The 23595-nt window shown below is 50.2% G+C and overlaps 2 protein-coding genes across 3 annotated transcripts in view; one reads left to right on the forward strand and one right to left on the reverse strand.

The window, feature by feature from the left end:
* The first annotated feature begins 311 nt into the window (after positions 1-311).
* On the forward strand, positions 312-18415 carry CCNF (cyclin F). The gene is made up of 17 exons (XM_075899032.2): positions 312-464; positions 5973-6127; positions 6808-6914; positions 8021-8088; positions 8870-9063; positions 9428-9481; positions 10133-10237; positions 10691-10768; positions 11207-11358; positions 11898-12062; positions 12945-13068; positions 13509-13689; positions 14084-14171; positions 14758-14857; positions 15114-15244; positions 15563-15732; positions 16592-18415. The coding sequence occupies exons 1-17, from the start codon at positions 452-454 to the stop codon at positions 17059-17061; spliced, it is 2355 nt and encodes a 784-aa protein (XP_075755147.1). The 5' UTR covers positions 312-451; the 3' UTR covers positions 17062-18415.
* VRK3 (VRK serine/threonine kinase 3) overlaps positions 3130-23595 on the reverse strand; it is a 28828-nt gene continuing 8362 nt past the window's right edge. Inside the window, exons 8-14 of one of the 2 annotated variants that reach the window (XM_075899033.2) lie at positions 23351-23453; positions 22805-22897; positions 22445-22577; positions 21669-21789; positions 21415-21473; positions 20705-20853; positions 19616-19925 (exon numbers count right to left, since the gene is read on the reverse strand). In XM_075899033.2, the coding sequence (XP_075755148.2) occupies positions 20705-20853; positions 21415-21473; positions 21669-21789; positions 22445-22577; positions 22805-22897; positions 23351-23453 (658 nt within the window). In that variant the 3' untranslated portion in view covers positions 19616-19925. Of the gene's footprint in view, positions 4975-19615; positions 19926-20704; positions 20854-21414; positions 21474-21668; positions 21790-22444; positions 22578-22804; positions 22898-23350; positions 23454-23595 lie in introns of those variants that run through there. The other variant, XM_075899034.2, reaches the window with a different exon arrangement.

The following is a 23595-nucleotide window of genomic DNA, read 5'->3' on the forward strand; positions in this document are numbered from 1 at the left end:
CTGGCACTAGGCGCCGCCTCCCCACGCCGGCCGGCGAGGTAGAAGTTCCGGTGTCCCTGAGCACGTGCCCACTCCCAGCGAGCCCTTCGCGCCAACTGCCCCAATTCGAATCCGCATCCTGAGCGCCCAATGACGGGGCGGGGAGCGGGCGCGAGGTCCCGCCCTGTCCGCAGGCCGGCCAATGACAGCGCCAATTGAGTTTGAAAAAAAGTGCGCGCGGCTGGTGGGCGGAGCCTCCCGTGGAGTCCGGAGTCCGGAGTCCGACGCGCTCGGGGCGTGGCGCAGCCTGAGGGGGCGGGTCCTCGCGCTCTCCGCGACCCGCGCTGGGCCGGGGGCGTGGCCGTGGAGCTGGGGCCCGCCCCTCGTGCCCGGCGCCGGGCTCATTCCGAGCGGGCTGGCGGCGGGCGCGGCTCGGCTCCCTGGGGACGCGCAGCGCGAGCCCGGCGGCAGCATGAAAGCGGGCGGTGAGCGTCCCCGCGCCCGGCGGGCTGGGCTCTCTGGGGGCCACCCTGCGGGGGGGTCCTGCAGGGATGGGGGGGCCACTGCGCGGGGGGGTCCTGCAGGGATTGGGGGGGCACCGTGCGGGGGGGGTCCTGCAGGGATGGGGGGGCACCGTGCGGGGGGGGGGGGGGGGGGGGGGGGGTCCTGCAGGGATTGGGGGGGCCACCGTGCGGGGGGGTCCTGCAGGGATTGGGGGGGGCCACTGCAGGGGGGTCCTGCAGGGATTGGGGGGGCACCGTGCGGGGGGGGTCCTGCAGGGATTGGGGGGCCACTGTGCGGGGGGGGTCCTGCAGGGGTGGGGGGGCCACTGCGGGGGGGTCCTGCAGGGATTGGGGGGGCCACCGTGCGGGGGGGGGGGTCCTGCAGGGATTGGGGGGACCACTGCGCGGGGGGGGGGGTCCTGCAGGGATGGGGGGACCACTGCGGGGGGGTCCTGCAGGGATTGGGGGGGCCACCGTGCGGGGGGGGGGGGTTCCTGCAGGGATGGGGGGCCACCGTGCGGGGGGGGGGCCAGCAGGGAGGGGGGGTCACCGTGCGGGGGGGGTCCTGCAGGGATTGGGGGGGTCACCGTGCGGGGGGCTCCAGCAGGGAGTGGGTTGCCAGCCCGTGGTTAGGGGGCTCTTGCCCTGGCAAACTCCAGATGCCTCATGTGGGGCTGGGGGGGGGGGGTTAAGCCCAGCAGGGTGGATGCTCTGCTGTCTGTTTTCTGGGGTGTCTTTGGGATGGGTGCTGCATGTTTCTCTGAGCCTCGGACCCTGCATTCTCAGATTTGAGACATGAGGGCTATGTAGTGTCTGAAATACCCTTCCCAGCATCTGATGGGCTAACCCCCTCACCTCCATGTCCCCAGATGGTCTCTGGCACCTCCTTATTGTCCTTTTTACTTCTCCCCTGTGCTCATAAAAGAGTGTGTTTTAGATTTTATTTTTAAATTCCAAAGAGAGGGAGCCCCACTGGTTTAGGCGGGTGGATTTAAAAATCAACCGAGCCTATAGTGGGACAGGACGCTGCCTGCAGGGGGAGGGGACTCACTCATGGTTCCTGCATGGGCACCCAGGACTTGAGAAAAGAGCTGCTAGTCTTATCTTGGTCACTTTGGGTTTCTCATCAACCCAGAGAGTTTCACAAGATAACCTTACTTTATAATTTATGAAATGAAGGTGTGGCTGCAAGATTTGCAGGGAACAGATGAGATTTTGCTTCAAAAGACAGGGTGTTTGAATGAAATGTAAATTACTGAAATATACACATTGCAAAATTCCCCATCAACAGCAGAGACTTGAATAAAAATACTTTAAAAGTTTAATTCAGAATTAGAGGGATTTTTGACATTTCAGGCTGGTCACAAGATTGAAAGTCAGACTCAAGTATTGCAGTTCCCTGTTTTTTTCAATATGTCTCATTTTATCTTTGCCATGATAACATCTACAATTGAAATATGACCTCTAAGCAACCCTCCATTCTCTCATGTCCAAAGATAATTCAAATTTAATATAATAATATACAAACTGCAATATTAATTCCTAATTTAATATGGCTGCCTCTGGCTGAGGGAAGCAGCTAATTGGCACACTTATGGAGGGAAAAAGGAGAATGTATGACCAAAAGCCTAGGAGCAAGCTCCCCTAATTTTACACAAGTGCTAAGGATTCCTATGTCCAGAGCAGACAAAACTTGCTTTTTTATCATCTGAGCATAGTGAACTGCTTGCAGATCATCTAATGAATTACTTTTTTGCCAAAAACTATAAATGGGTTTACCAAGTAGATTTTGTTGCAGGCAGATTTATTTTAAGAGGAAAGGGTTTTTTATTACACTTTCTGCATTAATTGGACAGAAATATTAGAATACTTCACCCAAGTTGAATGTTTTCTGATTCTTGCTATGGGGTACATAACACTAGAAGATCTGCTTCTTAAATACACTATCTTTGCTTGCTAAATGTATTTTGGAATGCTTTTGTTGTTTAGTCAGTACCTGAATTTAAAATATTAGAAATGCAGCTTGTATACACAATGTAGATATGTTAATAGTGTATGAGGCCATTTTAAAGTTAACTCACTGTAATATAACTTCTGGGCTACTAGAGCTATATTGTCCACCATCTAGTCTTGCTTGATTCAATTTCCTGGACTGTGGGTCAGTTTCAGTTCTGAATACAGGCTTAATTGGCATGCCAGTCTAGAGATGAATTCCTTCTTACATTGCAGTAGTTCTCTTGCTGAAATTGGGGGGAGGGGGGAAGATACCTATGAGAATAATTTAGTGATTTGTGCATATCAGAATTGCCCTTTAAATTACATTAATATAGCCTTTTATTACCAGGAGGAGAATGGATGTTTAGTTAGAATAGTTATCCTGGAAACTCCAAAGTATTAATAGGATACATACTCAGTTTGTTAGTCTGGGGTAGCTGAAGCAAAATGCAGGACTATGTAGCACTGTAAAGACTAACAAGATGGTTTATTAGATGATGAGCTTTCGTGGGCCAGACCCATTTCCTCAGATCAAAAATCTGATCTGAGGAAGTGGGTCTGGCCCACAAAAGCTCATCATCTAATAAACCATCTTGTTAGTCTTTAAAGTGCTACATTGTCCTGCATTTTACTCAGTTTGGATATTTTAGGTGGCCCGTTGCTTTTCCCCCCCTAGGCAGATACCTATTCATTTGCATTAGGAAATACCCAGGTCTAGGGTACTGTATTACTCAGTCTTACGGAGTGTCTCTCTACCTGGAGAAATGTTGCTAGCCCTTGCTAGATAGAGGGGTACTTCTGGTGACCATTCCTGCAGCTTCACCATGTTCTCTCTCCTTTCCAGACTGATGCAACACAGTGGTATCTAAACTAGGATATAAGCTAGAACAGCACTAGCTCATTGGTTTTCCATATACTGGCTTATTAGAAAGGAAGGGTAAAAGCAAAAATAGTAGAGCACATCAGAAAAGATGTGATAATACATTTCAAAGACACGCTTTTGAATATTATTTTGGTTCTTACATTTCTCCATCTACACAGTTGGATGAAAGATGGAGAGACACTTCCATGAAAAGAATGTTTTGGGGCCATTGCCATGAAGTGCATCACGTTGTTCTATTAACTTAGCTAGTGTTAATATGTTTAATTACAAACAGGGCTCGACAAATAGTGTAATCTACTCGCCCATGGCGACGGGAAGAGCCGGTGCGGAGCAATCTGCGCATGCACAGGGTGCAGAACTGCGCGGCTGGCAAGCGGTGCTTGCTGCCGCTTGGCGAGCCCTGATTATAAATAATCAAGTCCTTGCAGCTGCTTGGCTTATTTTATTGCTTTAATCCATGTATGCTTTATTATGGTTTAGTACACTTGTTATATTACCTCTCTAACTTTTATTATTCTGTAAAGTTACACTTATTTGAAAACATATTTAATACCATCAGTTGGAAATTGATAGAACAAGAGATAATGAAATCATTAAGTCCGGCATGTGGAATATCACTGAGGTCCCTAGTGGGACCCGTATTTTTCACGATTCGTTTAGAAGAAAACTGAGCTAATTAGAGTTCCCAGGTAAATTATCATTGAAAAAGACCTACAAATTGGGTTTGAAAAATACGCCTGATATTGCCAAGCAGGAAATGTTCATGTTAAGAAGAACAGCCCTCCTCCATCAATTTGCAGAAAAGTGAGAGGTTATATGTGTTTCTAGCTTTTAGGGTGGCAAAGATAATTTTCCAAATGTGACCCAGAGCTGAGTTAACAGACTAGGGATGTAATAGTATAGTCAATTAACCGATAAGCAAAAGTTTATAAGTTAATGCTATAGACTACACGCATTCTTTCCCTCCTCCCCCAGCCAGTAAAATCAGCTCCTAATACATTGCAATGTAAGCCCAGGGTTAGTAGAACTCAAGTTAGCAGACCCTAGGTTTGTTAGGAGTATTAGGGAGCCAGATGAGCTGGCAGCCTGGCTCAGTTCTGGCTTGAGCTGGGTCCATGAGCTCAAACACCACCCTGGACAGGGGTTGCTGCCATACTGCACTGCTGCCTCTGTAACAGAGGCAGCAGCACAGGCCAACAGGCAGCTGGTCCGCGAGGAGAGCTAGTTTTTAAACTGGCTCCCGTAGCAGACCAACTCCTGTCTGGCACCCTGCGCAGCAGCGCAGAGTAGCAGGAGGTTCCTCGGGAGTGAGGCCGCAGCGTACTGGCTGCCGGCCCCACCCCTGGGGACTATAGACTAGTTGACTAACCAATAAGAATTCCTGAGGTTAATCAGCTATTCAATTAACAGATATTTGACATCCCTAAAACAGACTGCTCCATCATTTGCTTTGGCTGCTGCTCTGAGCAGCAGCAGAATGAAACTGGCAAGTCTCTGGTCCCTGCTGCTCTTCAGAGTGGGCATCAGTGAAATTGATAAGATTCATGTCGTTTTAACTCCGCTGCTGCTTGGCAAAGCTCTGAGTAGAGCCAGGGCAGGTGCTGGAGGTGTTTGCTAGGGAGGAAAAGAAAAAGAAAGTTGTGTGATAAAAGATCTTTCATGTAATGTCAGGGGTTAAGGGGTGAGAGATCCCTTTCCCTTCTAGCAGGTCACATTTCTGGCACCTCCTGTTCAGACTGATGCAAAAAACAGAGCTCCTGAGCAGAATCCAGAGTCAGCATTTCTCCAGAAATCCAAAACCTGGCACTTCCCAGCAAATGGGAGCAGGACTGGGCTTCTCACCAGAGTATTGTCCTAAACACTCTAGTGAGCCCTTCATCTCTATCCTTAGCTTTGGTCTCTGCCTCTAGTTTACTCCTTGGGCTAGCAGGTGTGGGGTGAACTTCAGTCACTTATCTAAATATCACGGAACCAATGGAGGAAGGGTGTGAATCTCTGAAGATGGTAGTTCAAGGAGCAGTGACAGGTGGCTGTGGAATCAGGGTGACCTGGGTGATGCTTACCAGTAACCTGTTAACTGTGGTGCAGCAGGCTGGGGGGCGGGGAATGGAGGCTGCTCGGGCCAGGCACAACGCAGCAGGCCAGCTAATCAGTTAAGCATAATGTAACCACTGAACATTGTAAATGGGATTTTACATCCCGTCCATGAGAGGCATAGGTTAGACATGAGGAACATATTGACAGGAAAAAAAAATTAAGGCAACTGGTCACACCACTGATGATACTTCCACATATTAAATACTGCATGAATGGGAATTGCATGTAAAGGAAGTTTTCACAGTGGAGAATGCTGGTCTGAATGGCCCAAGGGATCTCTTCTGGCCCTGTTTACTTGAGTTAGTGATCCCCTTCTATATGTGACTGTGCAATGGATTTTTCCATTTCACTGAAGAAAACATAGCTTGTGGTGCAGTAGAGCAATCTCAGTAACACCAGTCAGTTTCATATTAATGGGGACTAGTACTCATTACAGCTGCTGTCTTTTGTCCTGAAATTTCTGCTTGATTGTGCTCTTTCATTAACTGAGATGCTTGGGTGTTTTGTTTCTCTAGTAATCCACTGTAGATGTTCCAGATGCTTTTCTTTCCCTTCAAAGCGAAGGATAAGAAAACGGCCTCGAGTTCTGACATTGCTGAGTCTCCCTGAAGATGTTCTGTTTCATGTTCTGAAAGGTCTTCCTGCTGAGGATATCCTCTCCATTCGAGCTGTGAGTCTGCTAAGCCACTTCATGCCGTAATGGGATGGGGCTTACCTCTGCCAGTGTGAAGCTCTGGCTCCCAGTGGCAGGACTGGACATGGGGAAGGCTGCATCCTCAAGGCAGAGTAAATCTAATTAACGTTTTCAGGAGGGAGCTATCTTGCCAAATCATTCTGACCAAAAAGTCTGGTTCAGTTAAGCATGCATATCTCATTTTCCAAAATTGACTTTTTTCTCTGTCTGAATCTTAATGTAAATAAAGCACAGTCAACCCGTGGAGCTCGTTGCCAGAGGATGTTGTGAAGGTCAGGTCTTTAACCGGGTTCAAAAAAAGAGCTAGATAAATTCATGGAGAAGTCCATCAATGCCTACACCCAGGGTGGGCAGGACTAGGGTCCCTAACTTCTGTTTGTCAGAAGCTCAATGGGCAACAGGTGATGGATCACTTGATGATTGCCTGTTCTGTTTGTTCTCTCTGGGGCACCTGGCGTTGGCCACTTTCAGAAAATTCTGGGATAGGTGGACCTTTGGTGTGACCCAGTATGACCATTCTTATTTTCTTAGGTAGAACTATAGTTGTACAAAAATCTACTTTTGCCATGTTAACATGGCCCTAAGAGTAGACCAAAATAATAATTTTCAGTAGAACCCTGTGCATTGTAGTAATGTACTTTTGTTTTTTCCCCTAGGTGCATTCACATCTTAAGTACCTTGTAGATAATCATGCTAGTGTTTGGGCATGTGCAAGTTTTCAAGAAATATGGCCTTCTCCAAACAATCTGAAGATGTTTGAAAGGTAACAAACAGGAATCAAGGCATGGTCTATGCCAGGGCTACTCAACACAAGGCCCGCAGTTCGGTTTATGCAGGGTTCAACATGCAGCCCATGGGTAGGATCCTTTGAACATGGCCCATGGGTAGGATCCTTTGAACGTGGCCTCCACTGGGAACACGTCTTCCAGGTGGGGTGAGCACTGAAAGATGTAAGCGGGTGGGCTGGCTGGAACAGATGGGTACAAGGTGTCGGTGTTTCTAGCCCTCAAAGAGGTGGTGTCAGGAGTGCTGGGGCATTGTGAGAAGTGCTTTGTATTCATGCCCATCAGTGTGAAAGAAGCTATTTGCATAGATTTGCATGTACATGCAACCACACTTACGTTGTGGCCCTCAGCATGTGCTGTGAGTATCATCGTGGCCCCTGGGGCTTCCAAAGTTGAGTAGCCCTGGTCTATGCATTAGGGGTTTTCAAAGGTGCAGAGAAAAATTAGGTAGCCAGTTCCCACTGACATTCAAAGACAACTGGACACCTAACTTCCTTTTCTGCCTTTGAAAATATCCCCGTTAATGTGATTACAAGCACTTAGTTTCTTGTCTACGCTTCATGTTGAAATTGTCTTGTTAACTGGAACAGGGGCCATAGTTGTATCTGCAGTGTAAATGGAATCTATCTACAAAGTGCTCTGCAGTCCTCTGATGGAATGTAGTGCATCAGCTGAAAGTATTGCTACTTTTCCCTGATAATTGTTTCCCTATAAACTTGTAGGCCAGAAACCTGGACCAAAAGACTGCAAAATTGTGTTTTAAAAGCTTTAAGACTAATACTTAGACTCATTCCATAGTTTAACTTTAAAAAATCTAAAGTTGCAAGCAAAAATTGTATTTTGAAAAAGTGAAGACACTATTTGAAAAAAGTATGTATGGACAAAGGCAGATCATAAGAGCTGAATCTGTCTAGTGACTGTGTAACCGTCCTGTGTGTCAGAGGTGCAAGTTCTGAATTTTTCCAATGCGTTCTGGAGCTGTGGCCACCTAGTAGAAATAGGAAGGTCTCTTGCTACACTGAAATCTTCACGATTCAGATGCCCCCAGACTAAATCTGAGTAACCTTTTTGTACTCTTGCTTAGGGCCGCTGAAAGGGGTAACTTTGAAGCTGCGGTGAAGCTGAGCGTAGCATACCTGTACAACGAAGGCTGTAAGTGTGAAAGCAAGTCCTAGCAATGGCAGAGGGAAAAGCCATGAATGATCTACTTCTGTTTAAAAGAACAAAAGTTGTATAGTAAAGACAAATCAGAAAGCTTGGATTCTTTTTATTGGCTGCGAGTCAAATCTTTATACCTAGTACTTTGGGTGTTTGGATTATTTTGTGCACATGTAAGACAGACAGATTACATCTCCCCTCCTCCCCCACTTCTGAATATGTGGCCAGGTCTTCTGTACCATTGTGCTTGCTCTGTGAGAGCTGCCAACAGCACTGCAAGCATTTCCCTGGCCACTGAAATGCTGAGGCTGGAATGCCACTATCGCTGACCCTTCTGAAAACACCCTAGGCTGAGAGCTACACAGCACTGTGGGCTGACTATGACACAATTCTGCTAATGACTTTTGGTCATGTCATTTTGCCTATCAAAAGTATCACAATGAATGAATAGTAAGAGAGATGTAGCCGTGTTAGTCTGGTCCAGCTGAAACAAAAGGCAGGACTATGCAGCACTTTAAAGACTAACAAGATGGTTTATTAGATGATGAGCTTTCATGGGCCAGACCCACTTCCTCAGATCAAATTGTGGAAGAAAATTGGCGTGACCTTCTATACCAATGAATGAAGGGGAAGCCCTGTTCCATCCTTCTGCCACCTGTTACCATTTGCATGAAACCATCCTGCTGACTGTTGTGCTGTAGCTCTATTACATTCCAGGCAGATCTTCTGGATTCGTTTCTGTTCCCTCTGTAAAGCATCTGTTTCACTTATTCAGTGTCCATCTCCGATGAGGGTCGCGCAGAAGTGAATGGGTTAAAGGCATCTCATTTCTTCAGCCTGACAGAACGTCTGAATGTCTGCGCAGCCCCGTTTATCTGGCTCTTTATTCGTCCCCCGTGGTCTGTGAGTGGAAGCTGTTGTAAAGCTGTGGTCTACGAGAGCCTCAAAGCAGAGTGTCAGTTGCAGAAAGTAAGTGGTGCTCTTTCTGTCTGTGGCAGTAGGGCAGGACAGCACATCAGAATTACATCTGCATTTTTCTCAAGAATATCTTGCTCTCATGCCACTTTTCCCACTGCTGAAAATGAAAGTTAATCCAGAGCAAAATCAGTGTGCAAGAGAGGCACTGCTTGGTAGCTGTCCAAGGATTGTGCCATGATTGCCCTTGCGGGTTAATTTCCATCTCAAAATTGATGGAACAGTGAAGGTGGGAGCAGAGAATGTCAGTTCATGAAAGGCCAAGAGCAGACACAGCTCTAGCCTTGGGACTGTTTTGGAGAAGTCTCTCACTTTTTGGTTCTCTTTAATAATGTATACTTCTAAAACTCTCTTTTAGGCCCAGAAAGGATCTATTCTGCACTGCTTGGCTAAGGTTTTAAGTCTCTTTGAGGTGGGTAATGTTCCTGCTGTTGGGTTTGGGAATTTGGGAGTTTCAATTTTACAATACAAACGTCCTCTGACTTTTCAAATGCTCAATGTGTTATGTTATTACCTTCATCTGAGATTGTATCAAGTGTCCTTGGTTCCCCCCGGTGTGAAAGATTTTTACTTTTTCCTTTATAGTGGCAGAAGGGCCCGAAAAGTCTGTGCAGGCCCTTTACTATTTAAAGGGAAAGTGATTTGAAATCTAAGTTAAGTTTCGGTGTGGGTCAAATCCCGGGCCATGTTTTCTGCTGCATTAAACTTGTGCAGCTCTGTTGACATCAGCTGAAAGTAGATGTAACTACTAGGCCTGCTTGTTGGGCTTACAGTATGGGACATCTGATAGTGTCCTTTTGAGATGTCACGCTGCGTTCCAAAGGAAGAGGCATACTGGCTGCTCGGAGTCCTAAATTGCTTTTGATTACCTGCGGAAAGCTGCAAAAGACGGTGCCTGCAGTGGTCCCGGAAACCATCTTGAATATTTTGGAGGAGGCTCCCGATGATAAAAGATTCTGGACTGTAGCTTTTAATCTGAAGACTTTCTATACCTCTTGGGGGCTCATGTGCCCTTCTGACTGGGAATGTACCATAAAAAGGTTAAACATTATTTATTTTTCAGGATGAAGAAAAAAGGAAAGAAGCCCTTGAAATGTTTGAAGAGTCTTCAAAGCAGGGTTGCTTAAACAGCTCCTACCTCCTCTGGGAAAGCAACAGAAGAGCTGCTGTGAGTACATTTGACTCTGAAAACAATCTTTTCACCTCTAATACAGTGGCACCAGGAGTAGAGCTCTGTGAAGAGTACTGTGTATGTCTGAGACACCAGCTGTCTAAACAGCCCAGGTGGATTAATGGCGAGAGGCAGTAGTATCTGCTTTTTACAGACTGGGAAGATAAATGCAGAGATTCAGTGACTTGTCCACATCACGCTGGAAGTCTGTGGTCCAACTGAGACTTGAACTCTGATCTCTTTAGTCCCTGTTCAATTCCTTAAGCCCAGGATTATCCTTCACAGAAAGAGGCTGATGGTGTGAGGCTTTTCCTACAAAGGACAGAAGAGCAGAAGTGATCCCTTTGGCTAGGAGGTGTACTCCAACCTTCACAGATACTGTACCAAATGGGTCTCTGCCCTAGACAAAAGGGGCAAAGCCTTAATGCTGTTTATATTCCTTTTCTCTAGATGTCCGATCCTGGTAGATATCTTCAGAGCCTCAGGAAACTAAGGGACTATGCAGCAAAGGGTTGCTGGGAAGCCCAGGTAAGACTTTGACTAATGACACTAAGATGTTGGTTTTTTGCATGCCCTCTCCATGCTGGCATAGAAAGGCACGAGCACTTAAACGTGGATCAAGTGGCTGGCCATTAAGAATGGAAGCTAAAGCGCCTCTCAGAAAATACTTAAATGTACTCTGCAAAGTAACCTTCAGAAAATAACTGCACTTGCACAAAAACTTGAGCAAGGGCTCATCTTTAGTCTGAAGAGCCTGTCCCAAAATCCAGCACACGTGTTGTGTGCAACGTAACACCTGTTTGTTCTCAGTGTCTCTGGAGTGGGCCCCATAAGCTAGGCTTCACTGTATTTAGAATGGGAAAATGTCATGGGTTCTCTCTCACTTTCAGTTCAGGTTGTTTCTCTGTCCAAATGGGAAATAGCTCACTTGCTATTTACATTTCCCCTCTTGTCTGCCTGCTGTAGGTATCTTTAGCCAAAGTCTGTGGGAATGGAAACCAGCTAGGATTAGAAGCAAAAGCCTCCAATGAGTTGGTGTCTCAGCTCTTCCAGGCCTCCCTCCCAGTCAGAAAGCAAAGCATCTTCACTGTGCAGAAGGGAATGAACGAAACAATGAGGTAAAGACAAGCTGAGCAGTCAGGTCTCTGATACAGAAATGTGGATGACATGGCAGGAAAGGCTGCTGCTGTTTCCTTGGGCTAGTTTTAGTTCTGTCTGGGAAGAGATGCAACCTGCCAGATCATTACGCTCTTTGCGGACTTCTCCATTAGTTCTGAGATGCAAGCAGTGAAGTGCAATGGCGAAGTTTGTACTTTGTGAATGTTGCTAATTACACTGTGCTCCTGGTTAGAACCAGCATGGAATGGATTCTTACTTTGATACGTTCATATTTTAAGGCATCTCTTACCTGCAGTTTGCATTAATTTGCCAGTTTGCCTAAATACCTACCATGGTCCATCAGCCCCACAGTTTGAGTCAAGTGTCTGCCCTTTTAACTAGATGCAACAGGACACTTTACTGAAGTCCTGTTTTGATGTTCAATATTTTGTTGGCTAATAACTTTTGAAAGGATAAAAGTCTTACGTGCAGAGAATCTCTGATGTCACAGCTGTTGTGTAGCACCTCTGGATGGCTACTGTGACTATCTCCTATCTAGGTACATCCTGATCGACTGGCTGGTAGAAGTGGCCACCATGAAGGATTTCTCCAGTCTCTGTCTTCATATGACAGTGGGGTGTGTTGATCGGTACCTGAAGTTGAGACCTGTATCCCGGGCCAGGCTCCAGCTTTTGGGAATCGCATGCATGGTCATTTGTACACGGTTAGTATTTGATGCATCAATGGTGATGCAAACCTAGCCTGTAGCTATCACATTCTGCTTTCTCTACTGCACTAGTAACAGCTAAAACTAGCCTTCTTTGTCCCTTTACAGGACAACTGCTCGCTTCAGTGTAAAGCTTCTTAATGTTTCCAAATGTAACATAATGATGCTGCTGCCACCCAGGCACTTATTTACATATGGCACATGACAGCCCCTTTAAAGAACTATCGTCTTAAAGTAGCTTAGCATGAGAAATCCTACTAGGAACAGGTCAGCACTATCCTTGGGATCAGCCCCTTTGCCATAAGCCACTCAGAAAAGCAGGTGTGCACCTACGTGTGTATTCAAGCTGTTTGGAAAACAAGACTTTGTGGCAGAGAAGAAGCATCGTGTTCCTGGCCTACTGTGTTGTGTGGGATTGATTCCAGTACTTCTGCTGTTTCCAAGGCTCCAGGGTTTAAAAAGAGATGCTGCCAAACAGGAGACTGAATTCCAGGCACAAGGAATAGGTCTGGTTCTGCAGCCTTTCCATGGAAATTATACCTGTGAAAATGGCTCTAGGATTTGGCCTTCTAATCAGTGCTATGCTAAAGAAGCCGGATGAAGTGAAAGGTGGCATTGACAGGGCATTTTCTTCTGGAAACACTTGACGTTCTCCTAACCTGCACTAACTTCCCTGTCTTGCTTGTGCAGGTGTCTCTGGGACACCTGGCACTGGCCACTGTGGGCAGACACTGAGCTAGGTGGACCGTGATCTTGAGCCAGTCTGGCCATTGTATGTTCTCCATTGCAAAGGATAGCTGTGGCTGTTTGCATGCAACCTGAGCTCAGCATGTGTGGCTCTGCCTTGGCCCCAATGCTAACGCTCTTCTAATATTGCAGTTTCATTAGCAAAGAGATCTTGACAATACGGGAAGCTGTGTGGCTAACGGACAACACATACAAATATGAAGATCTAGTCCGGATGATGGGGGAGATCATCTCTGCCCTGGAAGGCAAGATAAGGGTAAGTTTGGAAAAGCAGGAGGGTGGGGGTGGGATGCTAAGTCATGGAGAGTCTGGGGAGATGTGGAGCCTCCTTCTGCTTCTCTGTAGACTGCATGTTGTTTTGGGTGTTCCTGGCTTCTTCAGTCAGCACCCTTCCCTGCTGCGACAGGTGACCGGGCTCTTTGAGTAAGCATGTCTGAGGATCGTTGTAAATAATTCTGTACCTGCAAGCACGTGATGCGATTGCACTGTAGGGAAGTCAGGTGTAACCCCCTTGGAACCAAGTCCAGAGATCTTATGTATGCCTGCAATAGCATCTGGGAAACATCTTGATACCACTGGGGTAGTAAAAAGCCATCTTTTATAAGGAGCCTCCGTGGAAAGGGGTCACATGGGAACAATTGCATTCTAAGTGCAGTGCGTTGTGGAATTTTGTCATTGTTCTCCTTTATGCATTAGATACCTACTATTGTGGATTACAAAGAAGTGCTGCTGAACATAGTGCCCTTGGAGAGAAGAACTCTTCACCTGTACAGCTTTATCTGCGAGCTCTCGCTATTGAACACCGGTCTCTGCGTATATTCCCCTGCCCATCTGGCTGCTGCAGCACTGCTACTGGCTAAGATACTGCACCGGCAAGGTAAGGAACAGGCATAACTGGGCCTGCAGGTTCCACAGGGTAGCATGTTCATCCTGCTGTTCCTCTAGATAGCAGTTTGTGCCAGTCTGCCTCCAGTCACGTTAGAGATAAGACAGTTGAGAAGGATGGGGTGGGTTTGGCCCTTTTCCCCAGTAATTGCTGTGTCAAGCTCAAGCCTTGCTATGAGATGTGGGTTGAAGAAATGCCTGAAGAATTTTCTTTAGTAATTCTATGGACTGGATTACACTGCTCGGAATCTCTCCGGTTCTGCCACCTGCAGCTGTTGGAGCCCCACAATTGATTCTGAGTTTTAAATGGATTATCTGCAGGCAGGATCTGCCTGATTTCTGCAGTACAGAGCTCTAGGTGCTAATGTGTGTATTCCCTTCTCCAGCACATCCTTGGACCAGCCAGCTGTCCGAATGCACTGGATTCTCTCTTGAAGACCTGATACCCGGTGTGCTGAGCCTATACCAAAAATGGTATAACCTTCAGAACCTTGCTGAGTAGCGCTCAGTGCAGGGAGTGTTACAGACCAGCAGCAAAGTCTTGATAATGACGCTTTGCTATTTCATTAGTGTCTCAGAACTGAGGCAGTAGCATTGGTGAGAGTACACCTCACTCCCCCCGACACGGGAGAGGTTGGAGAGCTAGTACATAGCTCTGAACAGTGGCTCTAGGGAGTGTGCATCTCATTACTACTATCCTCAGCCTGCCCAGTGTCCTGAGTCACAAGGCTGGGATTTGCTTATTGGCAAACTACAGGAAGATCCCCAGCAGGGCTGGAAGCTCCTCTGTGTCTGACAGTATCTCAGTGCCCAGATCCCGCGCCCTGCTGAAAACATGACAAAGTGGCAAGGAGAAGAAGGGGGAGGGGATGTCTCGGAAGCTGAGCTAGTCCTGTTACTCCGCCTCCCTGATGAACTGCTGTTGGCCTGTTACCTCAGAACTGAGAGGAAACGTTCTCCGGAGCCGTGAAGGGAGGGATTAGGTCAGAGGGTTCTTTCTATCAACTTTGTTTCCTGACGTGCCTTGTAAGGCCTGTGCTGTGATTTTCTGTCTTCCCAGTTTCCATGATGATGTCCCAAAGGATTATAGGCAGGTGGTGTTGACGGCTGTGAGACAACGATTTGAAGATGAGCGCTATGAAGAAATTGGCAGGGAGAAGGTGAGGAGTAGCTTTATTGTTCTGTTCTCCATTCTTAAGCAGAGCAACCAGTGTAGTAGAGATCCAATGCCCTGAAAAGTAACAAGTGCAATTCAGTCCCCCAGGGAAGGTGAAAAATGCAGTGGTGTTGGCATTACTCGCACTTGGGAGCGAGCTGGACTATCCATGCCAAGGAGACCTACTGATCCTAGAGAAGCTTTGGGCGTTTGGTGCTGGGAGGGCTGCTGGTGTCTGACTAGGCTCTCTTGTTTTCTAGGTGATGAGTCACAGCCAGCTGTGTTCATTGTTAGGTGTGAAACAGGAGGACCCAGAGCCAAGTCCCTTACACACAAGTCCCGAGGAAATTCAGACTTTCCTTAGTTCTCCCTCTGGAAAGAGAACTAAAAGGCAAGTCAAACTAAGCTCTGTTCTACATGTGGGCTCTCCTGTGTTTGCAGCCACTTCCCTTCTTCTGAGCTGCCATTCAGTCCTTCACTTCATCACCTTTACTCTGCTTGGCCTCTTCCTCTGGGTGGCTGGAAGGGAAAGTTTGGGTTTCATGTCAGCGAGTTTCACTGTGGCCAAACCAAATGACCAGTTGTATCTTTAGCATTTGCTGGAAGAGTTGAGAGTGCCAAACGCGTGAAGACTGGCCTGTTCCCTGATTCGGGATGACTTCTTCCATGTGTGCGCTGAGTGAGTAACCTCTGAGTTTCCCTGCAACAGGAGGAGGGAAGACAGCATTCAGGAAGACAGGGGCAGCTTCGTGACTACACCCACAGCTGAGCTATCTACGCAGGAGGAGAGCCTTCTGGACAACTTCCTGGACTGGAGCTTGGACACCTGCTCTGGTTATGAAGGAGATCAGGAAAGCGAAGGGGAGAGAGAAGGAGATGGTAAGCTGTGTACTTTTTTCTTGGATTGCACTCAAGAGAAACCAAGCTCTCTTCTCGGCAGCCTCCCAAAGTCCGGTTCCTCTTGCTGGACAGGTGCAAACGCTTTCACGAGGACACAGTTGCTGAAGGAAGGTCCCTTTTCTGGTGTAACAGGGTGATTCTTCCCCCCAGTCTGTAACTGCCAAATGTTTGAGAGGCCAACATCTCTTCCCACTTGCTTTGCTGCAAAACGTTTCCCTGCAAGACTTGGAGGGCTCTTGCTCTGTGGCAGCAGCCGCTGGAGTGTAGAAAATGCAGCCAGCATTTCTGAGCATTGTCTGTGCTGCTGCTGCTGCTTCCAGATAGCACTGGGCACTTGGAGCCACGTGCTGAGTGAAGGAGAGTCCTCAGGACTGCATGTAGAGGGCTTGTGCTGCCCCCCTAATCCAGGAAAAGCGCTCTAAGGAATCTGGCTGTAGCCAGCCATGCAGTGGAGCCCAGCCACCCAGGAAAGATCAAATGCTGCCCAGCAGCTTAGTAGAGCGCCAGCAGGTGATGCACATCCACACAAGCACATAATAAAATTTATTCCACACATGGATAGGAAAATAGAGGGAACACTGGTCAGAACTAGAGACTCTCCTGTTTTAGTGCTGTGACTGCAAGCTTTTTATACCATGTCCCCACTGCGTGCAACAGTTAGAACATAACATACCTGTGGATGAGAAGTCCCCACTTTGCACAAGGGAGAGTCAGAGCATGTGACTTTCTCTGAAGCCCCAGAGGGAGTTAATCACCCAGGATTTAGAACTGGAGTTCCTGCCTCTGACTCCTCTGCTGCTCAGGTAGATGCAAATCACTCTTCTGTGTCCTCTTCTAGTGACCGCTGCCAGTGGAGTCCTGGACGTAACTGTGGTCTACCTGGATCCAGCTGAGCACTGCTGTCAGGATTCCAGTGATGAAGACAGCCTTGCTTCAGAACAGCCGGGCCAAGATAGACCAGCACGGGTTGCATCTCTGCAGTCAGATGCAGATAAACAGTGGCTCGCTGCTCCTGGCCAGAAAGAACCCCCACTAGAAGCCAGCTCCGGCTACTCCTCTGTCCACAGTGCCAGTCCTACTTCCTCTGTCGATGGCAGCTTTGGAGCACCGCTCAAAACTACCTCAGTGCTGTCTCTGGGGAGTGCTGTGAACAAGGGCCCACCCCTGCCTCCCTACTTGAAATCACAGTTACAGTCTGTCTGGCCCAGGGCTGCTATTGGCAGGGCGGAGAGAAGGCAAGTCAAACGGAAAAACGTGGCTGAGCACAGTGAAGAGGAGAGAATGAACTTGGGCTTCTTGAGCCTCTGATTTCATGCTGTTTGCTGTCTGTGCAGATGGCTCTTGGAACCAGTATTGTGGCGTAGTGTTGCAGGGAAGGTAGTGAATAAATCAGTCTCCCTAGCAGCCTCCTGCAAGGTGCCCATACCCATCCTGCTCTTCAAGCTCCATTGCCTGCTCCTGAGGCTTAGTGCTGACCCATCTTGGTTTTTGGCAGCTGCTTTTTTAAAATATTCCCCACAGCCTTGATCCTATGCAAATTGACACCTTCTCCTTCTCCACCCCAGTGCTGAGCATGTGGAAAGAAAACCTAGAACCGCTGGGTGCTCCCTAAAGCCATCTTGATTGTACAGGGCACTGCCTAGTGGAAGCTGACTTCTGCATGGGAAGAGGAAAGAATAAAACTGCTGCTATGACCTGTTCTTCCCCAGCCACTCGTAATGGAGGAGACGCTCCGGCAGGACGCAGCCATGTGGTGGAACTATCCCTGCTGCAGCCTTCCCTTTGTTCCTTCTCTCTGGAGGCTCCCAGCTGCTGCCAGGTGTTGGCTTGCTCCCCACCAGTGCCCCTCCCACTCTCTGGACATTAACTACACTGCCCTAGGGCATGTTCTGGAGCCAAGCAAAGGGTGGTGAAAGTAAAAGGAGATACTTGAGCTTTTAAACACCCCTTCTCTGGGGCAGACTCTGGGCTGCTGCTGTCCCTTAGTCCTACACTGTTGTAGCTCCAGTCAACTGAATTACTTTACATCAATGTCAGTCAAGCCCTCCCTAGAGCTGCGTGTTTTTCCTCAAGTGAAGAACACCCCATCTGTGCCCTACCACTCTCCTGCCTGGTGCCTTTTGTTACAGCACCACTGGAGCAGGCTGCAAGAACTTGGGCCCAGTGTCACTGTTAGGTGCTGTCTTTATTGCACAACAGATTTTCTTTGTGCTGCCAATGGGCAGGTTTGAATTTCCTTTGAACACTAGATCAGAGGCAGTAATGTGACAAGAACAAAGAAACCTGCATGAAGCCCTATCCTAGCCACTCCCCATGGCATCCCAGGCAGCAAGGGGGAGCTGGTGCTTTCTCCACACTACTGGACAAAGGATTCCACATCTCATGCAAGCTGTATGAGAAGAGCAAAAGCCCCAGGAATCTGAGAGCCTCGAGGCTATTGGACCCAACAAGTGAGTTGCTCCAAGAGGGACAGCGGCGCTAGTGCAGGGTTGAGAGATGCCATGGTACAAGACTTCTGGCAGCTGCATGTCCTGCTCCAGACTGGATAACACTGGACCTGTGCTCTCTGCTTACCTTCCTGGGATTAGAAAGGGTGGTGGCAGAGATGATGCCCATTCACAGTGTAGTGACTTTTGTATAAAACAGCCCTTTTGTACTTGTTGCTATGTTTGTTATTTAAAAAAACACAGGGGGTGGAACAGTGATTGTCTCTAAGAAGCTGACTGTAAAGAGGTTGCGATAGGAGAACGCATCTAACTGGGACCTGCTGCAAGTTCCACAAGGGCAAAATTACTTACTTAGCATCTGGCAGCAGCCTTCGGGCTGAGGCTGGTAGTTACAGCTGATCCGTGATCTGACCCACTGTTATTACAAAACAGACCTTAGCAGCTACAACCAGCAAGGGCCTTTAGTGTGAGCCTTTATGGACTGAAAAGCAGCAGCTGATCAAGCACACTGCCACAGTCACAGATAGGAGCTGAGCTGCCTCCTGGCCCTGTAACTCAACACGTGAATTTTCTGCCTGAGCTCAAGGCAATTTTTTTTTTTTTTAAGATGAGGTGGTTTTGATCTCAAGTGTAAGGAATATTGGGTGTCTAGCCACTCCAGGGAGCCAGCCTGCATGTTCAAAGGTAAACCTCCTCGCTTCCTTCTCTCCAAGTGTGGAGACACATTTCCTGTGCTTCAGGGGGTAGCTGAGTTAGTCTGTACAGGGTAAACCAACAACAACTGGGCTGGTAGCACAAGATGGCGAGGGGACCATGTAGTGGCACAGCCCCAGCATCAGATGACTGGTGTGTTGGATGGCCAGAACCAACAATAACCTGATTCTTGGGTCCAGGCAGCTAACACTGCAGTCATCTGAAGTGGATGTTTCCTCTAGTCTGGCTCCTGCCCATTTGCCCCCCGTAACAACGTAGACTACAGGTGCAGGGGCCAGACAGCAAACTCCCATTCTGGCTCTCAGCTCCATCGTCCACAAGAGCATCCCAGCCTTGGACGAACGGCACCTGGAGCAGCAGTTGAAGAGTGAGGGGGCTTGAGTAGCAGGGCCTCCCTGTGCTGCAGAATCTTTACTAAGCTCACGGGCTGGAAGGGAGAAGGTCTCACTGCTGGTGCTTTGTCTTAGACAAGCAACTGCAATTTCCTTCCAATCAGTTTTGGGGGGAGACACCCATCTAGTGGTTAGAGCGCAAGAACCCCCCCTTCTAGTTCCAGGCCGGCCACTGCTTCTGAGCTCAGCCAAGTTCCTTCACACACAGGCCTGCTCCCTCCTCAGGAACCCTGCCTTCCCGGGGAAAGGCCAAGTCGGATTAGTAAAATAGCGGCTCCAGGCCCCAGATCAGCATAGGAACAGCCTGGGCTCTGTCCAAGGAGTTTATTACAAAACAAACAGTGTTTACTAGGCAAGAGTCACATTTACAGTCCCTGATTCTTTCCCCTTCCCAGGCTGTATCCCCGCGGCACTGCTGGGTAGTTCCAAACCAGGTTAATGGTCACAGTAGCATTGGCTCAAGTGTCAGCTTTCTAAAAATCACTGTAAAAGCTCTAAAAACAATCCCCCACTCGGAGTTCTGGAACAGAGGTGTCAGGACAGCAGGAGCTGGCTGCCCCCATGCAGGGCCCTTCCCACACATCAAACCTCTCACACTTTTAGTCAAACGTCTTGAGATCTGAAAAGCCACAAAGAAGAAAATCAATCAGGGGCTAGGGCACAGATTTGGGTGGACTTGACCAGCTGCCTGCTCTCTAGAGAGCCCACATCCCCTGCCCACCTTAGATCCCAAGCTGATGGACACTAGAGACACCTAAGGGCAGAAGACAGGCTGGTCCTACTCACATGGGCTGAGAGTAGGCCTGGGAGCCTCTGAACATGGCATGTTGTCCAAGCTCAGCAAAACTAGAGCTACCTGTGCTTCTGGGGAGGGGCTGGAGTGCCTGCTGCTAGGTGTCCCTGAGAGCAGAGCCCTGGGCGCCTGCTTTGATAGATGAGCATGACATGAAGCTGAGCAGCTCTCTACCCCACAGTGGGGCATGCTCATTCCTCCTGCCCTCCACCCAGCAAGAACTGACTCGACCTGCTGTCAGAGGCAGAGCCAGTCTGAGCACTACAGAACAGGCCACGCATTGAGCTTGCTCCAGCCTTTAGGAACAGCCAGCCAACCAGCTCCCCTTATACAGAGCAGGGCCCCTAGGACCTCTTACCCCTGTCAGAGCTGCTGCGTTCCCGGTAATGACAGATGGGAGGAGTTCGGGAGAGGCCTAGGGCCAGCCGGCTGAACCACCCCTCTTCCTGATGGGACCCAGCAGCCAGTCTCAGCACTACTGGAGGGGAGCTGGGAGGAATGGAAAGTGAGCCCCCCAGCACTCAAAGGGGTAACACCTGCCCCAGAGGGACAAGGCTGTGGCCAGTATCCCTGGGAGGGGGATGACTGCTGCCCACGCGCCTTACCTAAGGCACCACCTTGAGATCCACTGAGTCATAAGCGGAAGCTCCCCTCATCTCCAGCGGCTTCCCCAAGAGCTGTCGCAGCGCCTCGTAGTCTGGCCTCTCCTCAAAGGCCAAGGCCATTGCTCTCTGCAGGTAGCTCGACAGGGCATCTGCAAAGCCGCAGACGCCAGAGGAAAGGCCGGGTGCTCCCCCCGCACACACCGAGTTCCCAGAAGACACCCCCCCCACGGAGCAGATGGAGGAACGCAGGCCCTGCGAGGGAAGCACCTGCCCCTGCCACCCAACGAGTCACCAGCAGCACCAGGACTAGAACTCACGTCACGTCTCCCAGTTCCCGCCCCTCACTGACCATTGGCCCTCATCCCACTGCAGCGAGGCTGGGCATCCGCCCTCCCCCACTTGCAGGCCGAGTACACGGGTCCCCCTTCCAGCATCATGCAGCGCAGTGAGAGAAACTGGCTCGTGGGGGGGCCTGAGAGCTGGCATGCGTCACCCCACGCAGAGAGCAAGGGTCTTTCTGCAGCTCCCCCAGCCTCACTGGGCAGGACCTGCAAGGGCAGCTCTTGCGATCAGAGGGGTTAATTCAGGGGCAGGCCAGCACTGCAGCAAATTGCTGTGGTGAGACGGTCACCAGCCGAGCCTGCTTGGGGAGAGGCCAGTTCCTAGCCTCCCACACCGCGACCCACGGGGACGCCGGGAAAAGTCCGTACCTGGCACTGGGTTTCGGCTGGAGCACGCCCGCAGGAGCCCGGCCACGTCTGCGCTGTACCTGCAGTTCAGCGCACACACAATGCCGTTCAACACGAGACGGGACCGCGCGCCCGAGACGGCAACAGCGGAAAGCGGACACGGGCTCAGCTCGCACCCTGCAGCCCGCTGCCCACACAGGGAGGCCGGGGGATCCTGCTCCGTGGAGGCAGCGCTTAGATTTCACACACTCCAGGAGCCCCCGTACAGGGCTCACCTCTCCTTCTGCTCCATGGCCCTGTGCACGTCAGCCGGCGCATCAGTCCAGGGCAGGGAGCCACACAGCCACTTCACCATGCAGTAGCCCAGAGACTGCAGGTCACTCCGGCGAGATGGCCCTGATGGGAGAGGAACCGCAGAGCTTGGGAGGCCTGGCCTAGATCTGAGCGCCCAACGGGGCCGGGCTGCACAGCTGGGAACACGTCCTAGCAGAGCGGCCAAGCGCTTAGGATTCCTGGGATCTCGGCCCAGCTCAGCCCCCAGTTCACTGCAACCCGGGAAGCACCTCTGGGATCCTCAGCTCCCCTGGGAGTGGTCCCCACTCGTGCCCCCGAGGAGCAGCAGGAGCTGACAGCGGTGGCCCTTGGTCCCCTGACTCGCCTCGCAATTCTGCCTGAGGAGATAAAGGGTGGGACGGACCGACCAGCCACGTCTCCGGTTCCCTCCCCGCCACGTGGGCCAGGCCAGATCCCGAGGGTCCCCTTCTGGGATGAGCAGGTTGAGCATTTCATCTCCAGAAGCGTCTCCTGGAGATGGCCATGAGCCCACAACTGGGCCTGAGCGAGCAAGGAGTGCACCGTTACACTTTACAGATACCCACTAGACCACGGCCCCGCATGGGACAGAGCGGCTGCCTGGCAGGAGGGAGCAGGCTGGCCAGAGAGGAAACGGTTCCTGGCTGCAAGCTTATGGAGAACAGGGAGGGAGAGGAGACGGGCAGAGGGCAGGCTGGGAGAGGAGCCATCACAGCCTCACTAGGGGCTGCGCTCTCACCCGCTCCTCGGTGCCCATCCAGGCTGATGAACTCGATGGTGCCCTCGTGAGGAGTCCTGCTGCCTTCGCGCTGAGCCACGTGCTTTCCCGCAGGGCAGTACCGGAATGCCAAGCAGTAGCCCACCAGGGTGACCTAGGAGACACGGAAATGTCCCGCTGGGCAGTGCACAAGGGGGGAAGGTAACCCTGGGAGCCCCTCACCGCCCAATGGCCCCTTCCCAGCTGAGGCGATCCTCCCTCCTCCAAGAGTTCCAGGGGCCCAAAGCCTTTCCAAGACCGCGGGGGGCCCTGCGCCACCCCTCCCGAGAGCGCTCTGGCCAGGGCTCGGCCTCTTGCTGCTCCTGCCGGCCTCACTCCTACCTCTGCGAGGTCGGCTGGGTTCACGTAGATGTTCTCGGCCGTGACGTTCCCGTGCACGTACTCATTCTCGTGGAGGTACTCCAGGGCGTCTAGCTAGGGGCAGAACGGGAGACGTCAGCCCTTCGGCATCCCCACTTAGCACCGAGCCAGAGCATCGTCCCAGGCTCATCCAGTCCCTGGGGGCTGGGCATTCATTGGCCGCTAGCCCCATGCCCTAGTGCAACGTTATCCTACTGAGAGATCAGAGACGTGACCTGCTCAGTCTGCTGTACCGAGCTTCAGAGGTCGCTCGCGCCCATTGACTTGCATGGGTTTGCGGGTGCTGAGTGCTCCAGAAAGTCTGGCTCTGAGCAAGTCACCCTCGTACGTTGCTCGCTCTTTGGTGCGAGGGTGTCAACAGAACGCAAGTGATGCTGTTTGCCAAAGGCCATGCACAGGAATCAGCCACGGCCCAGTTCCAGGGTTGGGACCAAACCTTGCGAGGACCAGAGAGAATCCAGCTGTGAACCCCCCCTCCCTCCCCTCAGGGAGGTGCCTGCCACATACCACCCTGATGGCGATCTGGAAGACTGGTTTCTCAGTCAGTATGTTTGCGCCATCGTCCAGGATCGACTGAAGGCTTCGCCCCAGCGCAGGGAACACCAGAAACCTGGGAGGGGAGAGAACATCACATGGCACTTGGTCAGCACCTGTCACAGGAGCATCTCAAAGCTTCTTTGGGTAGCTCAGGTACCGGTCTGGAGCTGAACTGGTTTCCCTTTCTCTCTAGTTTAGCAGCGGCCCGGCTTCCC

The sequence above is a fragment of the Pelodiscus sinensis genome, chromosome 15 (genome assembly GCF_052426305.1).
Source record: "Pelodiscus sinensis isolate ZL-2025 chromosome 15, ASM5242630v1, whole genome shotgun sequence".
Taxonomy (NCBI): domain Eukaryota; kingdom Metazoa; phylum Chordata; order Testudines; family Trionychidae; genus Pelodiscus; species Pelodiscus sinensis.

Bases quoted from the DNA above. Each gene is read 5' to 3' on its own strand.
- CCNF (XM_075899032.2), top strand. The intron at 15,245-15,562 runs GCAAGTCAAACT...TCCCTGCAACAG, and splicing joins TCTGGAAAGAGAACTAAAAG to GAGGAGGGAAGACAGCATTC. The intron at 15,733-16,591 runs GTAAGCTGTGTA...GTCCTCTTCTAG, and splicing joins AGGGGAGAGAGAAGGAGATG to TGACCGCTGCCAGTGGAGTC.